At 36.6% G+C, this 24,180-nt stretch overlaps 1 protein-coding gene across 7 annotated transcripts in view; it reads left to right on the top strand.

Annotated features, from left to right (window-relative positions):
* Positions 1-24,180, top strand: part of LOC122832862 (spectrin beta chain, non-erythrocytic 4-like) — a 78,807-nt gene that overhangs the window by 1,983 nt on the left and 52,644 nt on the right. For 5 of the 7 annotated variants that reach the window (XR_006370883.1, XR_006370882.1, XM_044120039.1 and 2 more), the window contains exons 2-12: positions 52-348; positions 12,773-12,930; positions 14,193-14,344; positions 15,033-15,206; positions 18,410-18,501; positions 19,350-19,430; positions 19,534-19,649; positions 20,562-20,674; positions 21,960-22,147; positions 22,398-22,515; positions 23,298-23,456. Coding sequence is in view for 5 of the 7 variants with exons in the window: in XM_044120039.1 (XP_043975974.1) it covers positions 12,786-12,930; positions 14,193-14,344; positions 15,033-15,206; positions 18,410-18,501; positions 19,350-19,430; positions 19,534-19,649; positions 20,562-20,674; positions 21,960-22,147; positions 22,398-22,515; positions 23,298-23,456 (1,338 nt within the window). In the remaining 2 variants the exon portion in view is untranslated. Of the gene's footprint in view, positions 1-51; positions 349-5,449; positions 5,825-12,772; positions 12,931-14,192; positions 14,345-15,032; positions 15,207-18,409; positions 18,502-19,014; positions 19,132-19,349; positions 19,431-19,533; positions 19,650-20,561; positions 20,675-21,959; positions 22,148-22,397; positions 22,516-23,297; positions 23,457-24,180 lie in introns of those variants that run through there. The other 2 variants (XM_044120040.1, XM_044120043.1) reach the window with 2 other exon arrangements.

The raw sequence follows: 24,180 nt of genomic DNA, 5'->3' as shown, positions 1-24,180 counted from the left end.
TAATTGTACTACTCTCTCTCTCTCCGCACTGATGCTGCTATTTCTCTCCAGCATTACCGGCGGAGAGGAGGAGGAGGAGGAAGAGGAGGACGGAGCGGCTGTGTCAGGTGGAAGCGCAGGACCTCTATGGAGGATATCATCATCGCTCTCCACCGACTGCACCTCCCGGCCGGCGTCTCCCGTTGCTGCGGCCGCATTGTCCCCGCGCCGCCGCACGCTCCGTGCGTTTGTCCCGATGAAGCGTTTCCTGCGGTAGAGGGGAAGACCGAGCCACCCCCTCCGCATTCATCCCCTCTCCGCTTATCGATCCAAACCCGAGCAAGCAGCAGTCCGAGGGCGAATCTAACGGTAAGGCCCCAACATGTCACAGCGTGGCTTTTAAAAATATATATATATATATTTTAATTATTATTTTTACTGTGTCATTCCTTGCGTGAGAGGAAGGACTCGAGGTGCGGGGTGTTTTTTTATTGCAGGGAAGCCGGCCTGCATTTGGGTGCAGGTTACCGCAGTGATCCGGTGGATAGGACGCGCTGTTGGACGTGTTCACACACATGTGTTACGTGATCCACGCGTGGAAATAATTCACACGCGTTGGCCGGCTGTTTTTGATCGTCTTATTTGTGAATAGAAACAGATTGGAGAGCAGAATGGCGGCCTAGTTCGGGGAGTTTTGTCGTGTTGCTGCATCTTTTTGGGATTCTTTAAGGCCTTCAACTTGCTGTCGTGCTCAGTGTGTTACTTTAAATTAGTTTGGTATCAACTATTGGATATAGTCTTGCAGCACATAAGAACAGTTAACAACAGGGGTGTCCAAGGTGTGGTGAAAGGACCATTTGCAACCCCTGGACTGATTTTGTGTGGTTCATGAAACAAATTTTTATCAGGAGACTTTACATGTATTTAGAATTACTTAATAAAATTCATTGTTTTAGAGAAAATATTACAAAATGTTACAAAAATGCAAAGTAATTGTGTTTTAAATTATGTAAAATCAACATTTTTTAATATTGTATCACAGTACACTGCAAATACACAAGTAACTTTCTGAGATTTATCTCAAAACTTCTGAAGAAACGCAACTATCTTATCACACTTGGAAAAAAGTTAAAACTAACTTACAAGTAACTTCAGGAAGAATAGGAGCTTTCATTGGTAGATTATTTCCCTCATAACCATCAATATTAAGGAATAATTGACTTACAACAAGATACTGTATCTAGCTGAAAAGCTACTTATAAGTTATTTTTGGGTAACACTTTATTTGACGGGTTGCGAATAAGACCGTCATGATACTGTTATAAACATGACATTATTAAACTTTAAAAATTGTGTAGCTAAATTATTAAAGCTTAAATGTTATTAAAGCTAAATTGAATCAGTAACACTTTTATAACAAATTTATGTCAGTTCATGATTTCTTGGTTAATGTCAAGTTGTCATAACAAAAATATTTTGAATAATGTCAACTTTATATTAAAAGTGTCATGATTTACTGAATGACACTGTATGACATAAATATTCATGAAGACTTATTCATGTTTATGACAGGTGTCTTATTCATAACCCATCAAATAAAGTGTTACCAATTTTTGTCTTATTTCAACTTTAATAATATATTTGCACTAGAAAATATATAAAATACTTGGTAAGATTTTGTGGTTTTGCAGTGTGTAATTTTATTCCCTCATCAAAAACAGACCTGGAGTGTTGCTTTGATTTTTCATGAATGTTTGAGGAGTCATTGAATTCTCAGCCCACTTCCCCAAAGCTCCTCTTTCTGCCTCAAAGAGTGCTCCATCCCAGCTCCTCCAGACTAGTGGCAGCAGCAATTAGCAAAAACCTGGTGGAACTGTGAGTGATAACCTTTTAACCCAACCACTTCTCAGTCCAGGACTCCTTACAAGAGCGGTTGTAAACGGCATAATGAGGAGTATTGTTATGATGGTTGAAGTTTGTGAAGGTGGAGTTTCTGAAAGAACAGTGGCTTCTTAAAGAAACAGCAGCCCAATTTTAAGGCGCCAAATTGTAAAGTCACATTTCTGGTAAAGGCATGTTTCATATATGAAGCTTTCTTATAGAAACAAAAAGTAACATAGTTACCTGATAGTGATTGTTCAAATGGATATGTGAACGCCAAGTGGACCAGAGACCACTCCAAAATTAGGAAGTGGACAATGGCGCAGGGCATTTTGGGTAAAAACAACCAAAACAAACATGCTAGCTTAGTAATAGCGGGAGAAATGACTCGTGGTCTTTATCCAAAGTCTAAAGAGAAATCCTACAACTGCTAAAACCGGATGCTACTCCATTTTTGTTTACATTTTATGAAGAAGGAATTTGCGCTCAGAGTCTTCTTCAGAGGTTTTTGTGTTATTTTCTTCAGCGGTTCTTGGTGCAGTGCCCCCACAGGCGAGGAGGGGAACAGCTTTGACACAGTTCAGTGTGAAAGTGAACTGCAGCAGCTGAAAATGTAACAAATGTTTCAACTTTGGTCACAGTCAAACAGAGTCCACTGAACTGTCAGCTGGGAAAACACCCTTATTCCATCCATCCATCCATCCATTAACTGTACACCCTTTGTCCCTAATGGGGTCGGGAGGGTTGCTGGTGCCGATCTCCAGCTGCATCCCGGGCGAGAGGCGGGGTACACCCTGGACAGGTCTCCAGTCTGTCGCAGAACACCCTTATTATTCTTTTAATTAATTTCTTTATCTTTGTTACGTACAGTAAGTGTTTTGGACTATTATTTTTTTCTCAGATTTTTTAAAAAAAATTGAGCCAAAAGAAAACTGGAAGCATTTCTCTTAACAAGGCAAAAGTTAATAAAACTGACTGAGAAGTGAATTTAGCACAAATTAGCTGAAAGCTCAATCAGACATGAGATTTTTTCTGAACATGGATTTAAAGGAAAATTGCATCTAATGTTCTCCATCAAACCTGAGGCCTTCACAGAACAGCTGACACTGAATTACACACTTTAGAAAATAAGATGACTTCTGAAGTTCTAATTTGTGCAAAGAAAGCTGAATATAAATGCTTTTCAGATTTTTATTTGTAAAAGATTAATGATATCCATGAATCAATTTTCTTCCACTCAACAATTTTTTGCAGTTGTTTTTGGTTGTGTCACATAAAATCACAACAATATGCCCTTAAAAAAATAAGTTCAAGGCGTATGGAGACTTTTGCACGGCACTGTCCCTGTCCCTTTAAATCAAAATAATCTGCCATTGTACACTGCAGCCCAAACCAGTTGACCAAACGTGCTGCAGCTCAGTTAGGGGTTGCTAGGTAACGGGGTAGAGTTCCGCTGCGGTTGCTAGGTAATGGGCAGTACCTGCTGATTTGTGATGTTGCGTTTTGGAGCTTTTTGAAATGGCTCATTTTCTAGACACCAAAAAACTTTAACTTATTTCTAAAAATCGTTTAAGTTTTTTTAAAGTGCTTGGACTGTTTTCAGAAGCAGCTGAAACCCAAATAGAAGCATAAAAACTTGCAAAATTTCAATTCTGCTTAAAATTTCCCGATGAAATTAGTCGTCTTTAAAATGAAAATCTCAGAATGCGATGTTTGTGACTGATTGGATTAAACAGAACTGGGCGTGTTCTGCTGCTCTTGTTTACAGATGTTTGGGGTTTTTTTTACTCTGCTGAGGTGAAGTGAGAGAAAGTGACTCAGTGCAGTGTCTAAAATGCGTCCTAAGTGACGTCAAAGTAAAAGGATCTGATGCTTGTTTGTGAAGCAGAGAAGCAGACAGAAAGCTGCAGCTGTTTTAGAAAGATGATGGAGGATTGTTTGGGTTCAGATCAGGAAAAGGATTTTTGATTATTATTCTCATCCACACCACTGTGTCAATATTTCTTCTTGTATTGATATAATCCACAAAGAGCTGTTTTTTTAACCAACTTCAGGCTTTGATCCTGCAGCTAAATTTGACCTTTATGGTTGTTTGCACCAAAAATCATGAGAGCTCAAACTAAATAGACCCTAAAAACTCAAGATGGGTGGAAAAGAAACAATCCTAAGATTTTATCATGATTTATAACTGGAGGGACAAAAAACTAAACTGACTTGCAAAAGTATTCATACCTACTGAAACTTTGCACATCTTTGTGTTTCAACTTAAAAATGGGCGATACAGTTAAATGATTCTGTTAACGAGTTTAAATGAAATTGGTTTATTTTGAAAATCTGCATTGGAAAAAAAAATTTCACATCACAAGAATCACATGATCAACGACATAACTGGCAGAAACCACAAACAAGAAGAAGACAGGAAGTAGTTGGAGGATGATGGTGCAGCAGCGTTTTTTTATCCACCAAAATATTAGTGGATTATTGACAAATCTTTCCAACATTTGTACTGAAAATGCTGCTCTGATGTCCCTGAGTTTGATTCTTTTGAGATTGGTGAACATGTTTTCTGAACTGAATGAATGCTTATTAAACTGAACTGTGTGAATGCTTACTGATGGAAACAATGGTGGGATGTTTCTGTCTGGTTCCTGTTAGTCCTTACAGACATAAATCAGCTGTCTGTGACTGATTAAAACTGGCAGCTGTCGCTCTCTCTTCACTCCATTCAGCCTGGTGAAATGCTCCTCTCTTTTTCTTCCCTTTCTCATAATTCTCATTACTTTAACTCCCTTTTTTTGTGTTTGTGTTAGTTTATTTCTTTTAATCTCTATTTTCCTGACCCTGTTTTTGTCCCACCCTCCCTCTTAAGTATTTTCTGTCTCGGCTGATTAGGTCTGCATCTCTCCTTCTTCCTTTTTTCCTGCAGCGTATCTCTAAATTTAACCTCTAAATAAAAACTGATGGTCAAATCCATCAGCCGTATTCTGAGCTATTCCAGGGTCTTGGTGCTGTATAAAGTCCATCATCTGAACAGTTTGTCATTAAGCAGGAGATGCATTTGCATCAGCATCTGATGTACAGAACAATGCAGAAGTATTAAAACCTTTCAGTGTGATATTTTTGTTGTGGTAAGCCAAAATAAATGCAGGGAATTATGTTAATTTTGACAAAACTTTTTGGTTTATTTTGGCTATAGACCAAGTTTGTTAACTTTGAAAATGTTTAGCACACTTAGCTTCTCCTAAATAAATGTAGAAATTCTGGTAGACTTAGTTTGATTTGGGACCAAAGTTGCAACATTTGTTACATTTTCAGCTGCTGTGGTTCTCTTTCACACTGAACTGAGTCAAAGCTGTCCCCCTCCTCACCTGTGGGGGCACTGCACCAAAAACCACTGAAAGAAACGACACTAAAACCTCTGAAGAAACTGAGCGCAACTTCCTTCTTCACCAAGCGTAAACAAAAATGGAGTGGCGTCAGATTTTAGTAGTTGTAGAATTTTTCTTTTAGCTAAAGAGCATGAGTAATTTCTCCAGCTAGCGCTAGGCTAACGCGTTTGTTTTGGTTGTTTGTTTGGTTTCTGTTTACTCAGAATGCCCTGCGCTGTAGTCCACTTACTGCTCCAGTCCAACTGGCGTTCACATCCGAACCAAACCAGTGTTCACTTTAACCGAACCCAGACCGAGGTTTGTGTTTGATTTTTGATCTCCATCAGACAAACGGACCGGATGCTGCAGACAAACGGGAGCTGGATCAAATCGGACCATAAATCTCAGAAAACCAGCGACTGTGAACACTGGGCACAGTAAATTTTGGCAGCTAGACGGTTCCACTGCAGCATTTGGTGACCAATAGCGTTTGCTTCAAGGGCACCAGCAGCTTCAGCATCTCATGAACTGAAAATATCAGTGTTTGTCTCTGCGGTGGCTTGTTGGCTCTAAAGAACACAACTTTTTACAGCGAGGTGAGCAGGACAGTGTGCGAAGTGGCGATAGAGGGAGAGGACGGATGATAAAAGGTGTGTGCGTGTGTGTCGGCGTGTGCGTGCGTGTGTGTGTGTGTGTGTGGTTTCATCATGATGTGACGTAGTTTGGTTACTAACAGCGGCTGCATCAGCAGACGAGGTGATAGTAATGCTCATCTTCATCATTTGGTTGTGTTTTGGTCCAGTCTCAAGGGTTTGTTGTTCTCTACTTTGTCAGATTTTTTTCTCTTATTGATGTTTTTAAATAATTGTTTCTATTTACCTCTTACTTATAAACTATTCAATCATTAAAAAGCTTCTGTAGCATGAACTATGGTACTGGTGCAATTTGACCGGAGACAGCTCAAAAAGAAGGGAACAGACTACAACGCAGTGCATTCTGGGTAAATGCGACCAAAACAAACCTGCTAGTTTAGCGCTAGCAGGAGAAATGACTCGTTGGTCTTTTAACAAAGACAAAAGAGAAATCCTACAACTGCCACTCCATTTTTGTTCACATTTTGTGACAAAGGAAGTTGTGCTCAGTGTCTTCTTCTGAGGTTTTTATGTCGTTTCCTGCAGTGGTCCTTTGTGCAGCGCCCCCTATCTCCAGACGGGGAGAGACACGAGTTCGCTTCAAAAACACCAAATCTTACCAACTATTTGAGTTTAGTTTCTAGTGCAAATATCTTACTACACTTAAAATAAGACAAACCTAACTTACAAGTAGTTCTCCTTCATAATTTTGAGCTTGTTTTAAGTCAATAATTCCTAAATATTTCCTGACTCAAGACAGAATGGTTCACCAAACAAAAACAACATTCTGCACAGATCTCATGAAATGTCACAGGATAAGATCTGGATATAAAAAATAAAAAACAAACAGAAGTAGAAATGTCGGGTCAAAGTTCACCTCTTTCTCCAGGTGGCCGTTATCTTTAAGCTCTCTCTGGTTTGTAGGACAGCATCGTAGGAGAAATGTTGTTTACTCAGAATGAGCACTTTGATTTCCCCCACAGGGGTTCGAGTGGGTTTGTGTGATTGCACTTCAGATGCATCTCCGTACCTTCAGTAAAACAGTCTTACAGAATCCGCTGGATTAGAAATAAATACCTGCTTTCCAATATTTTTGTGCTGCAATTTTATTTAGGGCTGCTACTATTAGCAATTAACACAAATAGTTTGTTTTCTGACTTGTTCTACTTTAAGTAGAGATAATGAATGTAGGAGTAAATAGATATAAAGTATTGTTGACATATGCTGTTTTTCCATATATTTTGGCTAAAGAAATTAAAACAAAGGGGTTTTATCTGTTAGAGCACCTCCACACTTAGTACTAGGATAAATATTTATCTTTATTGTGGTAGCATCTAAGCTACTCCTGTTTCTGTGGGAAAAAGACACAATAAATATTGCCTGCGTTTCATAAATAATTCTGTAATTTCTTTTAATTATATTCATGAAATATATTGGCACAATTTTTTTAAAAGTTTATATTTTATATTTTTACTATCTATGCTTAAGAAAAGAAAAGCTTATGTGGTTTGTGTGAACTTTAATTTATACTTTAAAAATGCTTTTTGGATAAACAAAATAGTTTTTAAATTTGCTAATAAATACTGCAGTTAAAGCAGTCTCTTATCTCTGATAAAAGTGTGAAAAGTTGAGTATTTTTAACCAACTTGCCACTTTTAAAGCTAATCAAAGCTGATTTAAAGACACTTTGTTCATGTTTTATTGATCTGACTGATGTTTGAGGTTTAATTATTTTCTATTATTGACATCTAGAAAAGACTACAGGCTTTCAGTCACTTTTGTGTCTTGAGTTGTTTTTAAGTGTTTTGTTGCTCTAGTGGCCTTTATTCATTAGCAGCTCGTCGGGGGGAAGGGCAGACATGCAGCCACTGTGTGGAGAATTGTAGCCTGGCCACATAACACACCTGATCCACCACTGAGCCGCTCGGCTTCCCTCTTTTAAAGAAATTTTCTGTTACATTATGAGGAATTAAACATCGCCATGTGTTATTGTGGAGACCCTCAGTTTGTTAGGCCTTGTTTCTCGCTAAACCTCCTCCACCAGATGTCCATCAATCACTCAGAGCTAGAGGGACTTCTCCAGTCTGCGTGTCTGCGCGTGTGTGTGTGTGTGGGTGTGTGTGTGTTATCCCCTTTAATTATTGGACTCAGCTGTGCAAGAATCATTCAGCCTCAGGCAGGAGTCTGAAAGTCCTTGTTTCTCTCTTTTCTCACCTCATAAAAACCAAAAAAATAATGTAATTCTAAAAATATACACTAATACGAATCACATTAAGCAGAGAAACATGCATGGAGGACTAATTTAGAAACCGCTCATCCAACGTTTTACACCACACGTGTCAAACATGAGGGGCCAAATTTTACTCTAAGTTTCCTGCCTGATCATGACCTCTTCACCCCTGAAGTGATGCGTTTTGGCCTGTAACATACTAACTGACATCATTCTGTTAGTGCAGCTTGACACAGATTCTGGCCAGAAGCTTCTTCTTCTGTGGTGTCAGAGAAATACAGAGGTGTTGAGCTGCAGAGGGAGAGACTTATTAGGACTTTAGTTCCTGTGAAGCATGAAATATCCTGTCCAGAAATAACTCTGTTCTCATCCGTTTTGGCCTTTAGGCTTTTGTTTCACACAGAATTACCAGTTCCAAGAAAATGTGTGAGAATTTAATTTAGTTGTAACTTCACTGACGTCCTAGTTCAAGTAGAGCCGGGCGATGAAACGATAACAATATATAATGAGAAATAAATATATCGTCTAAGAGAAGTACCATTGTTGTTGTTTGAAGATGTGCTTGTGCGTCTGATTTGTGTGCGTACTGGAAACACAATACAAAGGTTCCTGCTTGGGATTTTTGTATGTAAAAAAAAAATAAAATAACTATAAGAAATTAATACTGGTCAACATTTTAACATGTTAAAATTGATGTAATTATTTGCATCCATAAGTTCAAAGATAAAGTTCAATTCAAAAATACTTTATTGATCCCAAAGAGAAATTAAATGTTGCCATAATTCAGATTAATTACAATTTTAACGTGCTGTTAAAATAAGTAAAATAAGGTAATTACTTGAAATGCCATATTATAAAAATATATATATATATATATATATATATATAAATGTAGTTAATTCAAACACATTTGACAGAGTAAATAAAAATAATCAAAAAAATCCATTAAAATAGGCAATTAAGCAAATTAAGTACAAATCAAGTAAAAAAAATTTCTTCCAGACGTAAAAATGTATTGTACTCTTGAAACAGGTTGTACTGTTTTGTATTTTTAAAAGCTAAAACAGATTAAGCTGTGTATCTGTGCTGCTCCTTTTCATCACATTTATTAGCTCCAGTTTGCAGCTTATTTCTCCCGGTGTTCTCTTTCACTGGAGTTACTGCAGTCCCTCGTCTGCCTGATCATCAGATAGAAAGCTCCGTAATGCTTTGCTGTTTTTCTCCCCGGGGAAGACGGCTAAGTGCTCAACAGCCCCGCCTCTCCGCGACTCTCCCACCATGCTGACATTTCCTTACTGGCCACCGGGTCGCTTTTCCGCTTCAAGGGACGCAACAACAGCGAACATGAGGCTTTTATTTATTGTTTTGCTCTGAAGATTTAGTCAGACACCAGAACAGATGCTGGAAAAAAGGGAAGATGACCAAGAAACTCATCAAACTGTGAAATGAGGCGTCAGTTTTATGGGTGTTTTGTCACAAAATGGGTTAAATACTATGACAGCGTATCAAGGTCATTGTTGACAAAAAAACAACAAAAAAAGGACTAAATTTCCACAAGAAAAAATAAATAAAAAAGGAGACTCAGCTAAAAACAATTCTTGAAAAGCAAAGAAATATCTCAGTTTCAAAAGTCAAACTTTTTGCTAGAAAAAAGTCAGAAATTTTTAGATAAATTCCTCACATTTTCCAGAAAAACCGCAGAAATTTCTGAGTTTCAAAAGCAAAAAGTTTTTGACTTTTGAAACTTCAAAATTCTGAGATGAATCTCAGAAAATCTCTGGAGAAAACCAAGAACAATTTCAGAATGTAAAAAGTCTAAAAATGTTCCAGAAAAAACTCAAAAACATTTGAGATGAAGCTCAGAAACCTTACAGAATTTTTTTTATTTTTTTTTCTATTAAATTTGTGACTTTTCAAACTCAGAAATTTCCATGTTTCTGGTCATAAATTCACTCCTCCTTTTTTTACAACTACATTGGCTGTAATAAGCTGTCATAAAATGCATCTTATCCACTGAACGTTTAACAACGTGTTATCCTTGTGTTATTACCTTTGCCTTCAACATTAGTAGCTTTTCCTTTTGCTCTTAGTGTTATTTTGTTTGTATTTCCTTTTAATTCTTGTAAAGCACCTTGTCTTGCCTTGTTGCTGAAAATGTGCTATATAAATAACATTTTTACTTTTATCCTTCTTTTGCTGCAAGAAGCATAACCAGATTGTATTAATAAACCTTTACTTTCCATAAAACATGCTCCAACTTCAAAAAAACTGTTGTATTTGTAATTTTCACATCTTGTGAAAGTTTTGATATAAATGAGGATGTACCAGGTCAGAAGGTGATATATGTTCAATATTTGCATTTAAAATAATCCGTCCCTTCCCCCACTTGGCCTGCATTTGACAGAAATTGGTAAAAATATAGGACCTAATTCCCAGTGGTCCCCCAGGCTCCCCCAGTGGAAGAAGCAGCATGTTTTTCAGTCCTGCTAACCTCAAAGACTCTAGATTTTTTTTCTTTCTCCAAAAATGTATTAAAATTTAATGACACCATCACACTTATGGGACCCATCATAAATAGAGATACACAGATACAGGATTTTTAAAGAAGGACTCCTAGCCATTCGCTTATAGGAGAAATATAAAGTAAAATTCACATTGTGGATGTTTTTGAACTTCTATAAAAGTTTCTCCTGCTTAAAAATAACAACCAGCCGCTTTTGGCAATAAGTTAAAGATTTATTGTCTGGAAAATGAGCCTGTTTCAAAAATCCTTGCAAAGTAATGAGCAGGCACTGCCCTGTTACCTAGCAACACCAGCAGAGCTCCACCCGTTACCTAGCAACCCAAACCGAGCTCAGTTTTTAAACTAGAATAAATTAAAGACGCTCATGTTACTGAAAAATAGATTTGGGCTACATGGACTAGGAAGTTTATCGTGATATTTTTTGGGACTATTGAGATAATGATAAAAATTATTTTCAAAATGATTTATTACTTCTTTTTAACGTAACTATATGGCTGTGAATGCATGGCAGCATTAATAGATACACATTTAATGCTCTTGGGAAACATTTCCATTTGAAATGGGCTCCTTTAAGACACCAGTTACTTAAAAAAGTGATTTATATCACAAAGTAACTGTATTTATTAATTGTTTCCAGTTTACAAATGTAAACAATGGAGAACAAAGTAAAAAATAACATCAATCATTTGTAATTTAAGTGAAATCGTTTAATTTCGTTGCTTATCTTTCAGAGCCAGGTTCTGACTGTAGCTACTGTTGGTTGTTGAATATTAATTTAACCAAATACAGATTGAATCTGATTAAATATGTCATTTTTATTATTTTAAAATGTGTATAAATAGTTAGTTTTTTTTAGATTCCCATCAGTTGAAATGATTGCCTTCCAGGTGGGAAATGTTTGGCCGCATCCGCTCATGATATGCTCCGAGTTTGTTAAAGAGTTGAAGAATTTTAGCTCTACGTTACTGCATGGAAACTGCCGAACATTTGTTTTGTTGAAGTTATTTTCATGGCTCTGTTTTTAGCTGCCAGAGGAACAAATGGCAGAGAGGACGCATCGCATCAGAGAGATTTTATTTTTAGCAAAGCTTCACTCTTTGATGCTTACATTTAGAAACTCTCCCATCTTAATGGACAAGAGTTACTTTTATATTAGGGTTATTATTTAATCTTTAAACTGAATCTTTTAGTGAATGTTTCTGCATATTTTTCATATTTTTTTTTATCTGGTTGAGGTTAAATCCGAAGTCAGGAGGTGTTTGATATTAATAACAGCTTCCAATGTTTCAAATCTCCAAACATTGTACTACAGTAAAAGTAGATTTACTTCTATATATTTTGACTCAAGTGAGAATAAAAAAGGTGAAAACAGACAAAAACATAATATTATGTGCAAATACTGGTATTCTAACTAAAATATGAACATAAATATTAGAAAACTATGATGGAGTATTAGACAGGCTAAGAAAAAAAAACTAAATTATGCTAATAAAATCAGAGTTGGGAGAATAAAGTCGTACATTAAAGAAGTCAAAATAAGAGAATAAAGTCGGAACAATGAGAAGTTGTAATTTTATTATGACTTTTCTTATTAATACGACTCATAATATTGTGAGAATAGACTCTCAATGACAAGATAAAAGTCATGAAGTTGTAATACGAGAAGCTATAATATTGAATAAAAAAGTAATGAACATATAAGAATAAAGTGATAATAATGTGGGAAAAAAAGCCATAATAATTCAAGAAAAAAGTTGTAAAAATACGAGAAAAATGTCGTAAAAATGTAATCATGAGAGAAAAAGTTGTAATAATACGATGAAAGTAATAAACTCATTACCAGAATAAAGTCGTAATTTTACAATTCTGGCATGAAAAAGAAATGTTAAATTAAAATGTAATTAAATTAATTAAAATTTTAATAGAGGCCATCATTATTTTGAAGACATTACGATTGTTTTTTATTGTCTTTGAGTCTTCTGTATTTCTGCAACGTCTGAAGCAGTTCTGATAAAAGCAAATAATTAAAGTTCATCTCAGTATAAATGGCCTTTAAAATGTGTTTTCATGGAGTGAAATCTCATAAATGATGCTTTTGTCCAGTATATTTCTGTCGTTAGAGCCTGTGATAATGACTCTGACCCTCGGTGTGCCGCAGGGCGTCGTGCGCGATGGCTAATGCCTCTCCAGACCTGGACAATGCAGAAGCCCAGCGCCAGCTCAACAACAACAACCGACCAATCAGCTCCGGGTTCTGGGAGACCGAGTGCACCAGCGCCAAACTGTTCGAGTGTTCCCGCATCAAGGCTCTGGCAGGTCAGAGGTCAAACACACGCCTCACTGTCCTTAGAGACTCATCAGAAAACGTCTCATAACCTGACTATAAAACGTCTGGGCAGATAATTTCTTTAAATATCTGATCATAACCAGATTATTATAAATAAAATACCGACTGACATTATGGATTTATGTATCATTTGGTTTAAAAACGAAACGGCTTAAAACTTACCACAATAAAAGCATTTTATATTAATCTATATCAATAATTATTGATTTTGTTTTCCAGACTGGTGACATTATCTTTTCTGTTTTTCCCACTTTTCACTTTGTGATGTTTTTGAGGCACAGTGGGAAAACCTGAAACTGCTGATGCGCAAATTACTTAGCGGTTTGTTGCTAGGCAACCAATGTTGGGGGCAGGAGGACTTGAAACTGTCTGTTGAGCAGCAGGCTGTTGCTAGGCAACCAAAGAGCTAGTGAGTTAGTTGATACCAACAACCTAGCTTAACTAGTTGTGAGAGTTTGAGTGGCTATAATCTTTTCTCGACATTTCCCAGAATGCTTTGTGGTTCTGGATAGGAGTTCAGTGAATATTATATTGAATATTCTATCAGATGTCTTATCTGTTTATCTTATTATTGGTCTGTTGTCCAGCCTTAACTTAAAATATTTTAACCTTGAAGAGATTTTAGGCCATAATTTGGATTTCAGTGCAAACATCTAAAATAAACCGTTAAGCCTAGTGGTGGAAGATTTCAATTTTACATATACAGGGCATTATAAATAAAATGTATTATTATTATGATGATGATTTGGGCTTGTTTTGCAGCCACCATGTAGTTAAGCAGTCAACTGTGAGGTACATGACCCAAACTGGCTCATTAATATGGAAAATAAACCAAAAAACAGCAGTAATCTTGTTTTAAAAACCAAACACTGTAGCAGTTACTGAACAGCCTAGTCAAATCAAATCAGCCTGATTGAAATTCAGAAACAGGATCCTGTTTTCCAACTGATTTAGGATCACTGGAGGTACCAGCTGGACCTTGAAGTGTTTGTGTTAGTTTTTCTTTAGTCTGCTAGTTTTGTTTTCATGAAAGAAATTAAGATGTTTCATTTGTTTTTATGAAATGTATTTAACTTGTCAGTTATGTCTTTTTGCACTAAATGATTATAAATGTGTTGTATTTCCTTAATTTAAAGCTTTTTATTCAAATTTTTAACACTAGATTTGTTTGAAAATAGTGATTGCCATTTAAAATCTTCCCCCATTGACGAGCTCCTCTCTCGTTCATTAGATGAGAGAGATGCAGTGCAGAAGAAAACCTTCACAAAGTGGGTCAACTCCCACCTGGCCAGAGTGTCCTGTCGCATCTCTGACCTCTACAACGACCTTAGGGACGGCTACATGCTCACCAGACTGCTGGAGGTTCTCAGTGGGGAGCTACTGGTAAGAACACCGATGCTAACGCAGCAACGCTTTGTCACATTTTAGTCTCTCACAAGTAAATGTTAGATTATAGCTTCATTATAATCCAGTCATGGTGGACACACTTCAGCTAATACACTAATAGTGTGGCTAATGTTTTGTTTAGCGCACTTAGCTTAGCATAAAGGATTTTTTCCGTATAAATTCTAAACTTCCAGTTGAATAAAGTTCAACATGCTGTGGTTTTGGGCATTGACTATTAAAAAATCTTTAAGTAACTAGACGTTTATATCCAGGCTCTTAATTTGAAGACAGTTTATGCAGCAGTTCCATTTCCTGTCCTCCACATCTGTTTTAGTTGAAAATATATAAATAACGCTTTAGCATTAGCTGAACCAATGTTCATGATCAGTTCTTTATGCTTTTAACACACACATAGTTGTTATCAAAGTGATTGAGGTTAGCACTTTAGCTTCAACTACATATCATGTTGGCGTAGCGCTTTGCATTAGCTTCACGGTTAGCGCAACCAAATGTTTACGTAATGATTCCCAGGGCTGATAACAGAATGGGGTGACTGAACGTAAGTTGATTAAAGGTTTTAAAAATCAGCCTTGGTGTATGATTAGCCACGCTAATGATGTTGCAGCGATAGTAGTCCCAGTTAGGTGGAAGTGAAGTGGTGATGAGTCCTTCTGTTCTCCCCTAGCCGAGACCTACCAGGGGTCGTATGCGGATCCACAGCCTGGAAAACGTGGACAAAGCTCTGCAGTTCCTGAAAGAGCAGAGAGTTCATCTGGAAAACGTCGGTTCCCACGACATCGTGGATGGAAACCATCGCCTCACCCTCGGCCTCATCTGGACCATCATCCTTCGCTTTCAGGTAAATTTCAAACTCTTTAAATTGTCTCGGTGCTTATCCGTTTTATTTAAAAAATGAATTTAGGAAAGTCATGGTTGACCTCCCTGTTCAATGCTTCACCGAGAACCGGCGTAAGAATAGCAGGTAGAGGAGGATATCCAACGTTGAACTTAAATTAAAGTGTTAAATCTACTGGCAGGCCACAGTGTTCAGTCTTCTTGGTGAAGCTTACTCCAGAGTTTTGGGGAAAGAGGTTCCAAATGTTTGAAAGAGAACCTAGACTTTAACTAGACCTCTGTCCTTGGAGTGTTGCTGTACGCTTTTTTGATTCTCGAGAAGCAATATTATGTGGAGGAACTGCAGGGTGGCTTTTAGAGATTATCTGGTCTCTGTGTCTGCAGGTTGAACCCGTTTCTGGTTGTTGGGACTCTGCCATGGCGGGTCATTGTCTTTTATTTTGTTTCTGGGGTTAATGGACTGGATCTCAGCACTAAAGGTCCCTGAATGGCCAAAATGGTCTGTTATTGTTTCAGATGGATGATGAAAATCGCGTCATGTTGTCCTCAGCCTCCTGTCAACATTCTGACGGAAAGTGGTAGCATTACCCAATCAGCTCAAAGGCTACATGTTAGCTTAAATATGTTGTTCCACCTGCTTTCACCTTCGAGGATGAAGCTCCGCCCCCTCTCATCTCCTTCAGACTAGCCAGCAGCAATTAGCAAACACCTGGTGGAACTGCTGAGCTCGTTATAGGAGCTGCTTCTCTGTGAAACGCTGGTGAAAACGTTAAAGGGTTAATAGAGGAGCCATGACTTCCTGAAGGCGGAGCTTCAGAGAGCAGGAGCTTTTAAAGAGACAGAGGCCTAATTTCAAGGCGTTAAGCAAGGAAGTAAAATTTATTTTAAATCATGCTTTGATATTTAAGGGATTTTTACAGCAACTGAACTTAATATTTACTTGATTATTCTATAAAGTGGCACCATGTGGCACTATTTAACTTAAATAATTAAAATAGTTACCTTATGTTTTTGCAAGTACATGATCAGTTGTGCAATAAATAAATAGCCTTTCAGGTTTTCTTAGATGCTCAGTTCTTCTTGCCTTCAGGATAATAGATCAGATGTCTGACTCTGGTATATAATCAGCTGTAGCATTATTAATTATGGTGCGCTCTGAGCGTCTCAGTTTGGGGAAAGCGATCACCGCTGCTGCGTCGTGTTTGTGCGACAGCGGCGGCCATGTTTGGTCCAGCCTGAATGTCACTCAGGAGCCCAGAGCTGCTGCAGCCGCCGCCTTCTGGTGTGTAAGTACAAAAAGCCTCCAGCTTCCCTTAAATTCGCCTCACTGCTACAGCGCTGCTTTACTGCACAGTGCTTGCTTAGCAATATTCGTCCCGTTGTGTAGATTTCACAGAGAACGGACGTCTCTGGGGACGCAGCAGTGTCACGCTCAAAGAGGCTACTTGCACAACTAAGAGAATTATTGTGTTAATAATTTGTGTTACCTCTGTAGCCCAGAATGACGTTTGTGGGCTGATTCAGAAAGATTTTTGAAAAATAGATCCAACTCTCCAGGAAGGAAACCTTTGAATTTGTGCTCCTTTAATGCCAAAAAGTTTGGTTCTGATAAGAAATGAGACAGACATGCTGGACACAAACTGTCCAATGTAAAAAAAAAAAGAACAAATAAGAAAAGAATCACTATTTTGGGAGACTAGTTCAATGCTAAATCAAATATTTATACAGCATAAATAATTAAATTGATCATGCTAACTAAGAGGTTCGGTAGATGTTCAAGTCTAAGGGTTGTTCACATATTATTTGAAATCCTTTCTTGACATTGTTCAGTTAACCTTGGTTCTGTTACCTTCCTGAAACCTTTTCTGGTTCTAATATTATCTGCAATGCTAGCAAAACCTCAAACAGATAAACGTGAGGTATTTTAGAGTCAATAATTCAAAGCTTTTAATGTTTTTATCTGCTTTTAGTGAAAGTATTTTAACATTTATATATGTTATAATTCTGTGGATTGAGAGTTAGATTATGCTATCAATATAAAATACGTCTAGCTGGCAAAAAAATAGATCTAGCAACCAGAAACTAGATAGATTTAGCTCGCTATCTTTACATCTCCAGTAAGTATCCCTCTGTTATTTACATTAAATAAATATTTTGGCACAAAAGACATTTCCTGACATTTTCCCATAAACAACAAAAGAAAGACTAGCTCTCAGCTTTTTATGCTGCACTTTTCCCCCTCATCTCATCTCCACCTCTTTTTTCCTTTCCCTCCTGCCTCTGAGGTGAAAGAGAGAGTTTGCTTTGCCAGGTCAGCAGGCAGGGCCAAAGCACTGCAGTGACTGCAGACAGGCAGAAACAGGGACAGACAGACAGACAGACAGACAGACAGACAGACAGACAGACAGACAGAGGATTGACGAGGTAAAGCTAACATATTTACGGAACTACAGATAATAACACACTGTTATTATTTGCAATAAATTCAGAGGTAAAAGTATTTATGAAGGGTTAATGCAGACATCTGCTTTGTTTAGCAAACAGCAAGTTGTTGTAGAAAGTGAGTCAGATTCCAGAAGTCTGTTTAGTGATATTAGAAGAATAGATTAAATTGGATCTATGATCCAAAAACTCTCGACATGTAAATCAAATGAGTGTTTATGATGTTTTTCCTATTATCTCTTTCATGTTTGTCTACTTTCCACGACCTGTTTATCTTTGTTTACGTGTCCTCTAATGTGAGAGTGGGTTTGTGTCTCTACAGCAGCTGGTTGTAGGGTGTCATGTCCCCCATTACCTTGTATCATGTCACTGTCACCGGCAGAGCAGGCTTTATTAAAATCTGCTTCTAATAGCTTAAGGAAACAGTTAGCATTGAATCTCTATGGCAAATAATAAGTCACAATTTTTATTATTTTGCTTTAAATTCACATTTCTTTTTCACTTTCTGATTGATGATGCAGGCTGCTTTAATCTGTTGTAAAAGGTTTTACTTTATTATGGATTTTCTCTAATTTACAAGCTAATAAAAAGCATCAATTTTACATAAATATCTAAATCTTTCAAGAAAAAGAAGGTGCCTTCATTAAATGTCTTCACCATCTTTCTCTGTATTTTTTTACAGCCAGAATTATGTTAGAATCTTGTGTTTACAGGACAACGTGTCAGAAAAACTCTGATCTTGTGCCTTGCTGTGTTCCTGCTCAGATCCAGGTGATCAAAATAAACACAGCGGACAACAGAGAGACCCGCTCCGCCAAGGACGCGCTGCTGCTGTGGTGCCAGATGAAGACTGCAGGGTGAGCAGCATCAGGACCCAGACCCGCCTAACATTTACCCAAAACTCACAACCTGCAGGTTTAATAACAGACATTTGGGTCTCAACTGTACGGAAGAAGATTAGTGCCACTGAAAAGTCAAATTTTTTTTTTCTCAGATCTACCTTTTCTTTCACAATTTTAACTTTTTTCTCTGAATTGTGACTTGAATGTGAGAAATAACTTTTTTTCCCCCAAAATTCTGACTTTCTTCTGAAATGTTTTTTTTCCCCTCAGAATTCTGACTTCAATTTTCTGAAATCAAGTCATAATTCTGTTAAAAAGTCAGACTTTCTTTTTTTTCCAGTGGCCCTAATTGTCTTCCATACAACTGCTTCTAAAAACAGCCCAATTGCTTTAAACCCCACCAAACTGTTTATTGCTGTCTGCAAAATGAGCCGTTTCAAAAACCTTCCGGAATCACCGTTACCTAGCAACCCCCAGGCCCATTACCTAGTAACCAAAGCTGAATTCCAGCACATTTGGTGAGCTGGTTTTACTGTTTAGTGCTGTTCAATAATGTTTTGTTGTTGACTTATCATTCAGAAATGACTCTGGATCCTTGTTGGTTGTGCAGGAGACACCACTTATGCTTTTCAAAGTCAGGAGCAGGTTGTTTGGATTTAAAGTGACAGAGGCCCTAACAAAGCTCAAAATAGGCAGAACTGAGCAGAATAAAATCTGATTATCTAAGAATAATTTTGTGCAGAAATAATTTTATTTATATCAATCTAACCTTAAAACAAAGATTTTACGTCTTTTCTTTTAAATCTGGTCTCCTTCTCCATGGCGAACCTTTTGATTTGACAAATCTTTAATTTCTGCTGCAGGTACTCAGAGGTAAACATTCAGAACTTCACCACCTGCTGGAGAGACGGCCTGGCCTTCAACGCCCTCATTCACAGACACAGGTAGCAGCTGCTCAGCCTGGGCCGGGTTTTCACCACAGATGTGAGTTTCCGGTGAGCTAAAATAATTTTTTTCCATGAGAGTGTGTGTGTTTCCGCCCGGCAGACCGGACCTGATAGAGTTCAACAAGCTGACGCGCTCCAATGCGACGCACAACCTGCAGCAAGCCTTCAACGTCGCCGAGCACCACCTAGGTCTCACCAAACTCCTGGACCCCGAAGGTGAGGAAGATTAAATACAGTCTCATGGAAAATTCTTAGTTTCAATGCTGCTCTTTGGTTCAGTACAACAAATACAGCGTTGTTTTAAAGCTCAAATACATGCAAAACTAGGTATAGTTTGGGGTTTTTTTGTCAAACGTTTTAAGAATTTATTTAATTATTAACCAGGAAAAACTTCAAGCCAAATAAAAATGCAGCTGATGGTGGAAATAAATTAGCCAAAGTCCAAACCCTCCCCTGTGGGAACATTCAATGCACAGCAGCAAAGTCAGTCGACTTTATTATCAATTCGTCGTTCAAATTCAAAATAAAAATCAAAAATTCAAATGAATTCAAATTCTTCAATATCTACTAGACATACAGTGAAACAAAATTAAGTTTCTCACCAGTGAAACTAAAAACGTAGACACCACCCAACCAAAAGCAAGAATAAATAGTAATTTTTTAAAAAGTTCTCTATAATCTGAAAAAAATACAATAATATTTAAAAACTAGATACAATAAACAATTTTAAATTGAAAAAAACAACAACAATTTTTTATTTTAATTTTAGAGTTTTGATTTTTTCCCTCAGAATTCTGAAAAATTTTCTGATTAAAACGTTATAATTCTGAGAAAAAAAAGCATGCACATGGCGACAGCGGAGAGGAAAAACTCCCCTTCAACAGGAAAAAACCTCCAGCAGAACCAGAACCAGAACCTGGGCTCAGTACGAGCCGCCATCTTCCATGACCGTCTGGAGAACTAAACCAGGAACATTTTCTCTGTTCATGAAAGTAAAAGGCTAATAACGTTAGCAGTTGATACAACAGGAAATAATTCAAATTAAAGAGTAGTAGAAGAAGAAAGTGAGGAAAAGTGGTGGGTTGGTCCTCCATTGGCCTGAGTTTTGTTTTGTTTTCTTTCCTCCAGATGTGAACACAGAGAATCCAGATGAAAAGTCCATCATTACGTACGTGGTCTCCTACTACCACTACTTCTCCAAGATGAAGGCTCTTATTGTGGAGGGGAAGAGGGTTGGCAAGGTAACAGATGCACCTTTTACTCACAGATATAATGCTGTCAAAGCAGGAGGCGGTGCAAGAAAGTTCAAGTTGGGATATTTTTGATTTTTTAAATTTTATTTTACAAAGTGCCATGAGTAAATAACTAGAATATTTTAATTATATTTTAATTTAAATGGGCCCTTCCAAAGTTGGTTGGAATCCAGATGATGATCATCTGATGATAAAAATTAGCAACAATGCTAAGGTTAGCGTCAATGCTATCACTAGCATGTGGACTTGTATTGATTTACTCCGTTCAGTATGTTAAATATGGCTAATATATAAAAAATTAGCTAAAATGCTTATTTTAGCTGTAGACTGTCATTAGCACTAGGGCTATCGCTAGCATATAGAATGACTAGCATGTTGACGCTACCAGTAGGATGTGAGTAATCAAGAGCAGGTTCACTAACAGTGACCAGTCCACTGTAAGTCACTGTTAGCCGAAATAAAGTGTATAAACTAAAGCTAGGCAAAATGCTAAGGTTAGCTTAAATGCTGTTGGTAGCATGTGAGCTATCTCTAGCATGTTGACTTATGATAAACATAACTAATGAATAACAAATTAGCAAAATGCTTATTTTAGCTATCATGCTAATGTTAGCATGAAGGCTATCATTAGCATTTCTTTTTTTTTCCATCCTACTTTTCCAGATCTTGAATTTGTTTGTACATCAAAAGTATCTTAAATATATATATATACATATATATATATATATATATATATATATATATATATATATATATATATATATATATATATATATATATATATATATCTTTAAAAGATTTTCCTGATGTTTATCAAATTGAAATAAATTGGGAAGCAGGAAAAGTTTATATAAAAACATAAAATTATTTGTAAATGAAAAAATTCTGAAACATATTCAGAGACTTTCAAAGTTAAAAAATAAGTAAAAGTAGCACCTAAAGCATAAAAAGCATTTATTTGTATTTATTTTAAAAAAATGTTTTTTTATTTTTAGTAATTATAATTTTTCGCTCTTTTTTGTCTGAACTGTTTTTATTTTGCTTTTCTCCGTAAGTTTTAGTCTAGCAAACACCAGTGGGAAAATATGAGTCAAAATGTAATTTATTAAATTCTAATATGTAATGTAAATACATTTATTCTGATTTCTAACCTATTTTACTGATTCCACACATTAAAATACGGAGGAAAAAAAACAAAAACAAAGAGAGAAGAAAATTTGTCCATATTTCGTCAGGTTTTTATTTTTATACATTTTTTATTTCTCGCTCTCAGGTGTTGGACAACTGCATCGAGACAAAAACAATCATCAACCGCTACGACGCGCTGGCGTCGGACCTGCTGGAGTGGATCGAGAAAACCATCGCCGTCATCAGCAACCAGAAATTCGCCAACTCTCTGACTGGAGTCCAGCAGCAGCTGCAGGCCTTCACAACCTACTGCACGATAGAGAAGCCCATCAAGTATGAAACGACATTTTATTCCCCTGGTAATACAGTTAGCAACTACCACAGCAGCTAGTTGCTAACTGTTAGCATTACTCTATTTCTCAACACAAAACGTGCAGAAAGAAACCAGATTAAGAGTTTCCTTGGTTAAGATCCTGAGTGTGACTTTATGTTTTGCTTTAAGAGGTGAAAAAATACTAAAAAAACAGGGAAATCTTGTCAAATGAGAGGATAACAGAGGTTAAATCTTTTTGTTTTTGTCCAGGTTTCAGGAAAAAGGAAACCTTGAGGTCCTTCTGTTCACCATCCAAAGCAAACTCAGAGCCAATAACCAGAAACCCTACGTGCCTCAAGACGGGAAGCTCATCTCAGACATCAACAAGGTTTACACCTCTTCCTAAAATCACTCCCACGTTTCTGTTTTAGAAAGAAAACGTATATATACAGTCATATTTCTGCTACCACTGTAGACAGAAAATAAAAAGCGAAGAGTACGTTTCCACCAGAAACTCAGAATTTAACTTTTTTTTTAGGAAAGACTTGAATTTTGGCATAAATTTTTAAGAGAAATCTTTGAAATCTCTGAGTTTGAAGTCAAAAATTTGCAGGAAAAAATTGGTAATTTTTTTGTTTCAAAATTTGTTCTAAACATAAACAAAACATTCAGATTAAGCTCAGAAATTTTCTGGAGAACTGAGAAATTTGCTAGAAAAATTTCAGAATAATCTGAAATTTTCTTGAAAAAGCTCGGAAATTTCAGAATGTCAAAAAATTTGCTTGAAAGTTCTATTTTAAAATTAAATTCAGAATTTTTGTAGAAAATATTTTTGAAATTATTATTCTAAAAAGTCAGAAATTTGTTGTAAAAATTCTCAGAAATCCAGAGTTCAATCTCAAAATATTTGTTGAAAAAATTTGGAAATTTTACAATTTGAAATGTTAAAAATTTAAGGAGAACCTGGAAATTTTCGACTTTGGAAATTTTGAAAATTCCATGTCTTTTGTAGAAAATTTCTCAGATAAATCTCAAAGTTTGATATTTTTATTTGCACATTTCTGACTTTTTTTTCTCAGAAATTTCCAAGAGTCTTTTGGTGGAAATGTACTCCATCGCAGTTTTTTCCTAATTATTTAACTTTGTTGGTTTTTGCCGTTTTTCGTGCAGGCCTGGGAGCGCCTGGAGAAGGCGGAGCATGAGAGGGGCGTGGCTCTGCGTAAGGAGCTGATTCGTCAGGAGAAGCTGGAGTTGCTAGCTCAACGCTTCGATCACAAGACGACCATGAGGCAAGCCTGGCTCAACGAGAACCAGAGACTCGTGTCGCAGGTAGGAAAGATGCACTTCCTGTGATTTCATGCAAAAAAAAAGCATCTGCTAGCTAACTTTATGAAGAACCGTTTGTAAAGATAAATTAGCAGCAATACTATGGATTATTTAGTTTTTCATAAGAGAACAAAAATGGGGCTTGTTTTATTTTGTCATATTTTCATCAAGTTATTAATTCTTGTAGAAAAAACTCCGTTTCAAACTAAATATTAAATTAACAGGTGAAATATTTAGTTTACAAACACATTTAGCTCCAAACTAAATTTTTAGCTAGCAAGGATTTAGTTTGAAGTCAAAACTTTAGCAACAAAATGAAAACGTAGTTGACAAGATAGATGTTTAGCTCTATACTAAAACTGTAGCTTAGAGATAAATGTTTTTACACTAAATATTTAGTTTGAAGTTAAATATTTATTTATTTAGATTTTCTTTTAAATATCTAGAAAATATTTTTTTTTCTAAATGTTGAGTTAGAAAATTATTTTTTTAACCAACTTTGAGTTAAATACTTATTTAGCAAGTTAAATATTTAGACTCCAACGAAATATGTAGCTAGGTAACTAAATATTTAGTTGTAGCCAAATATTTGGCCACAAACTAAATATTTAGTGTCATTTCTAAATGAATGAATAACATGGTGAAAATACGACTGTTTCAAGCAAAAAACTAATCAAAGCATTGTTTCTTATTACAGATTATGTAACCCTAATTATTGCTTTTCTTC

This window comes from Gambusia affinis, linkage group LG06 (genome assembly GCF_019740435.1).
Source record: "Gambusia affinis linkage group LG06, SWU_Gaff_1.0, whole genome shotgun sequence".
Classification (NCBI taxonomy): Eukaryota; Metazoa; Chordata; class Actinopteri; order Cyprinodontiformes; family Poeciliidae; genus Gambusia; species Gambusia affinis.
This window is presented reverse-complemented; position numbering and strand designations above follow the sequence as displayed.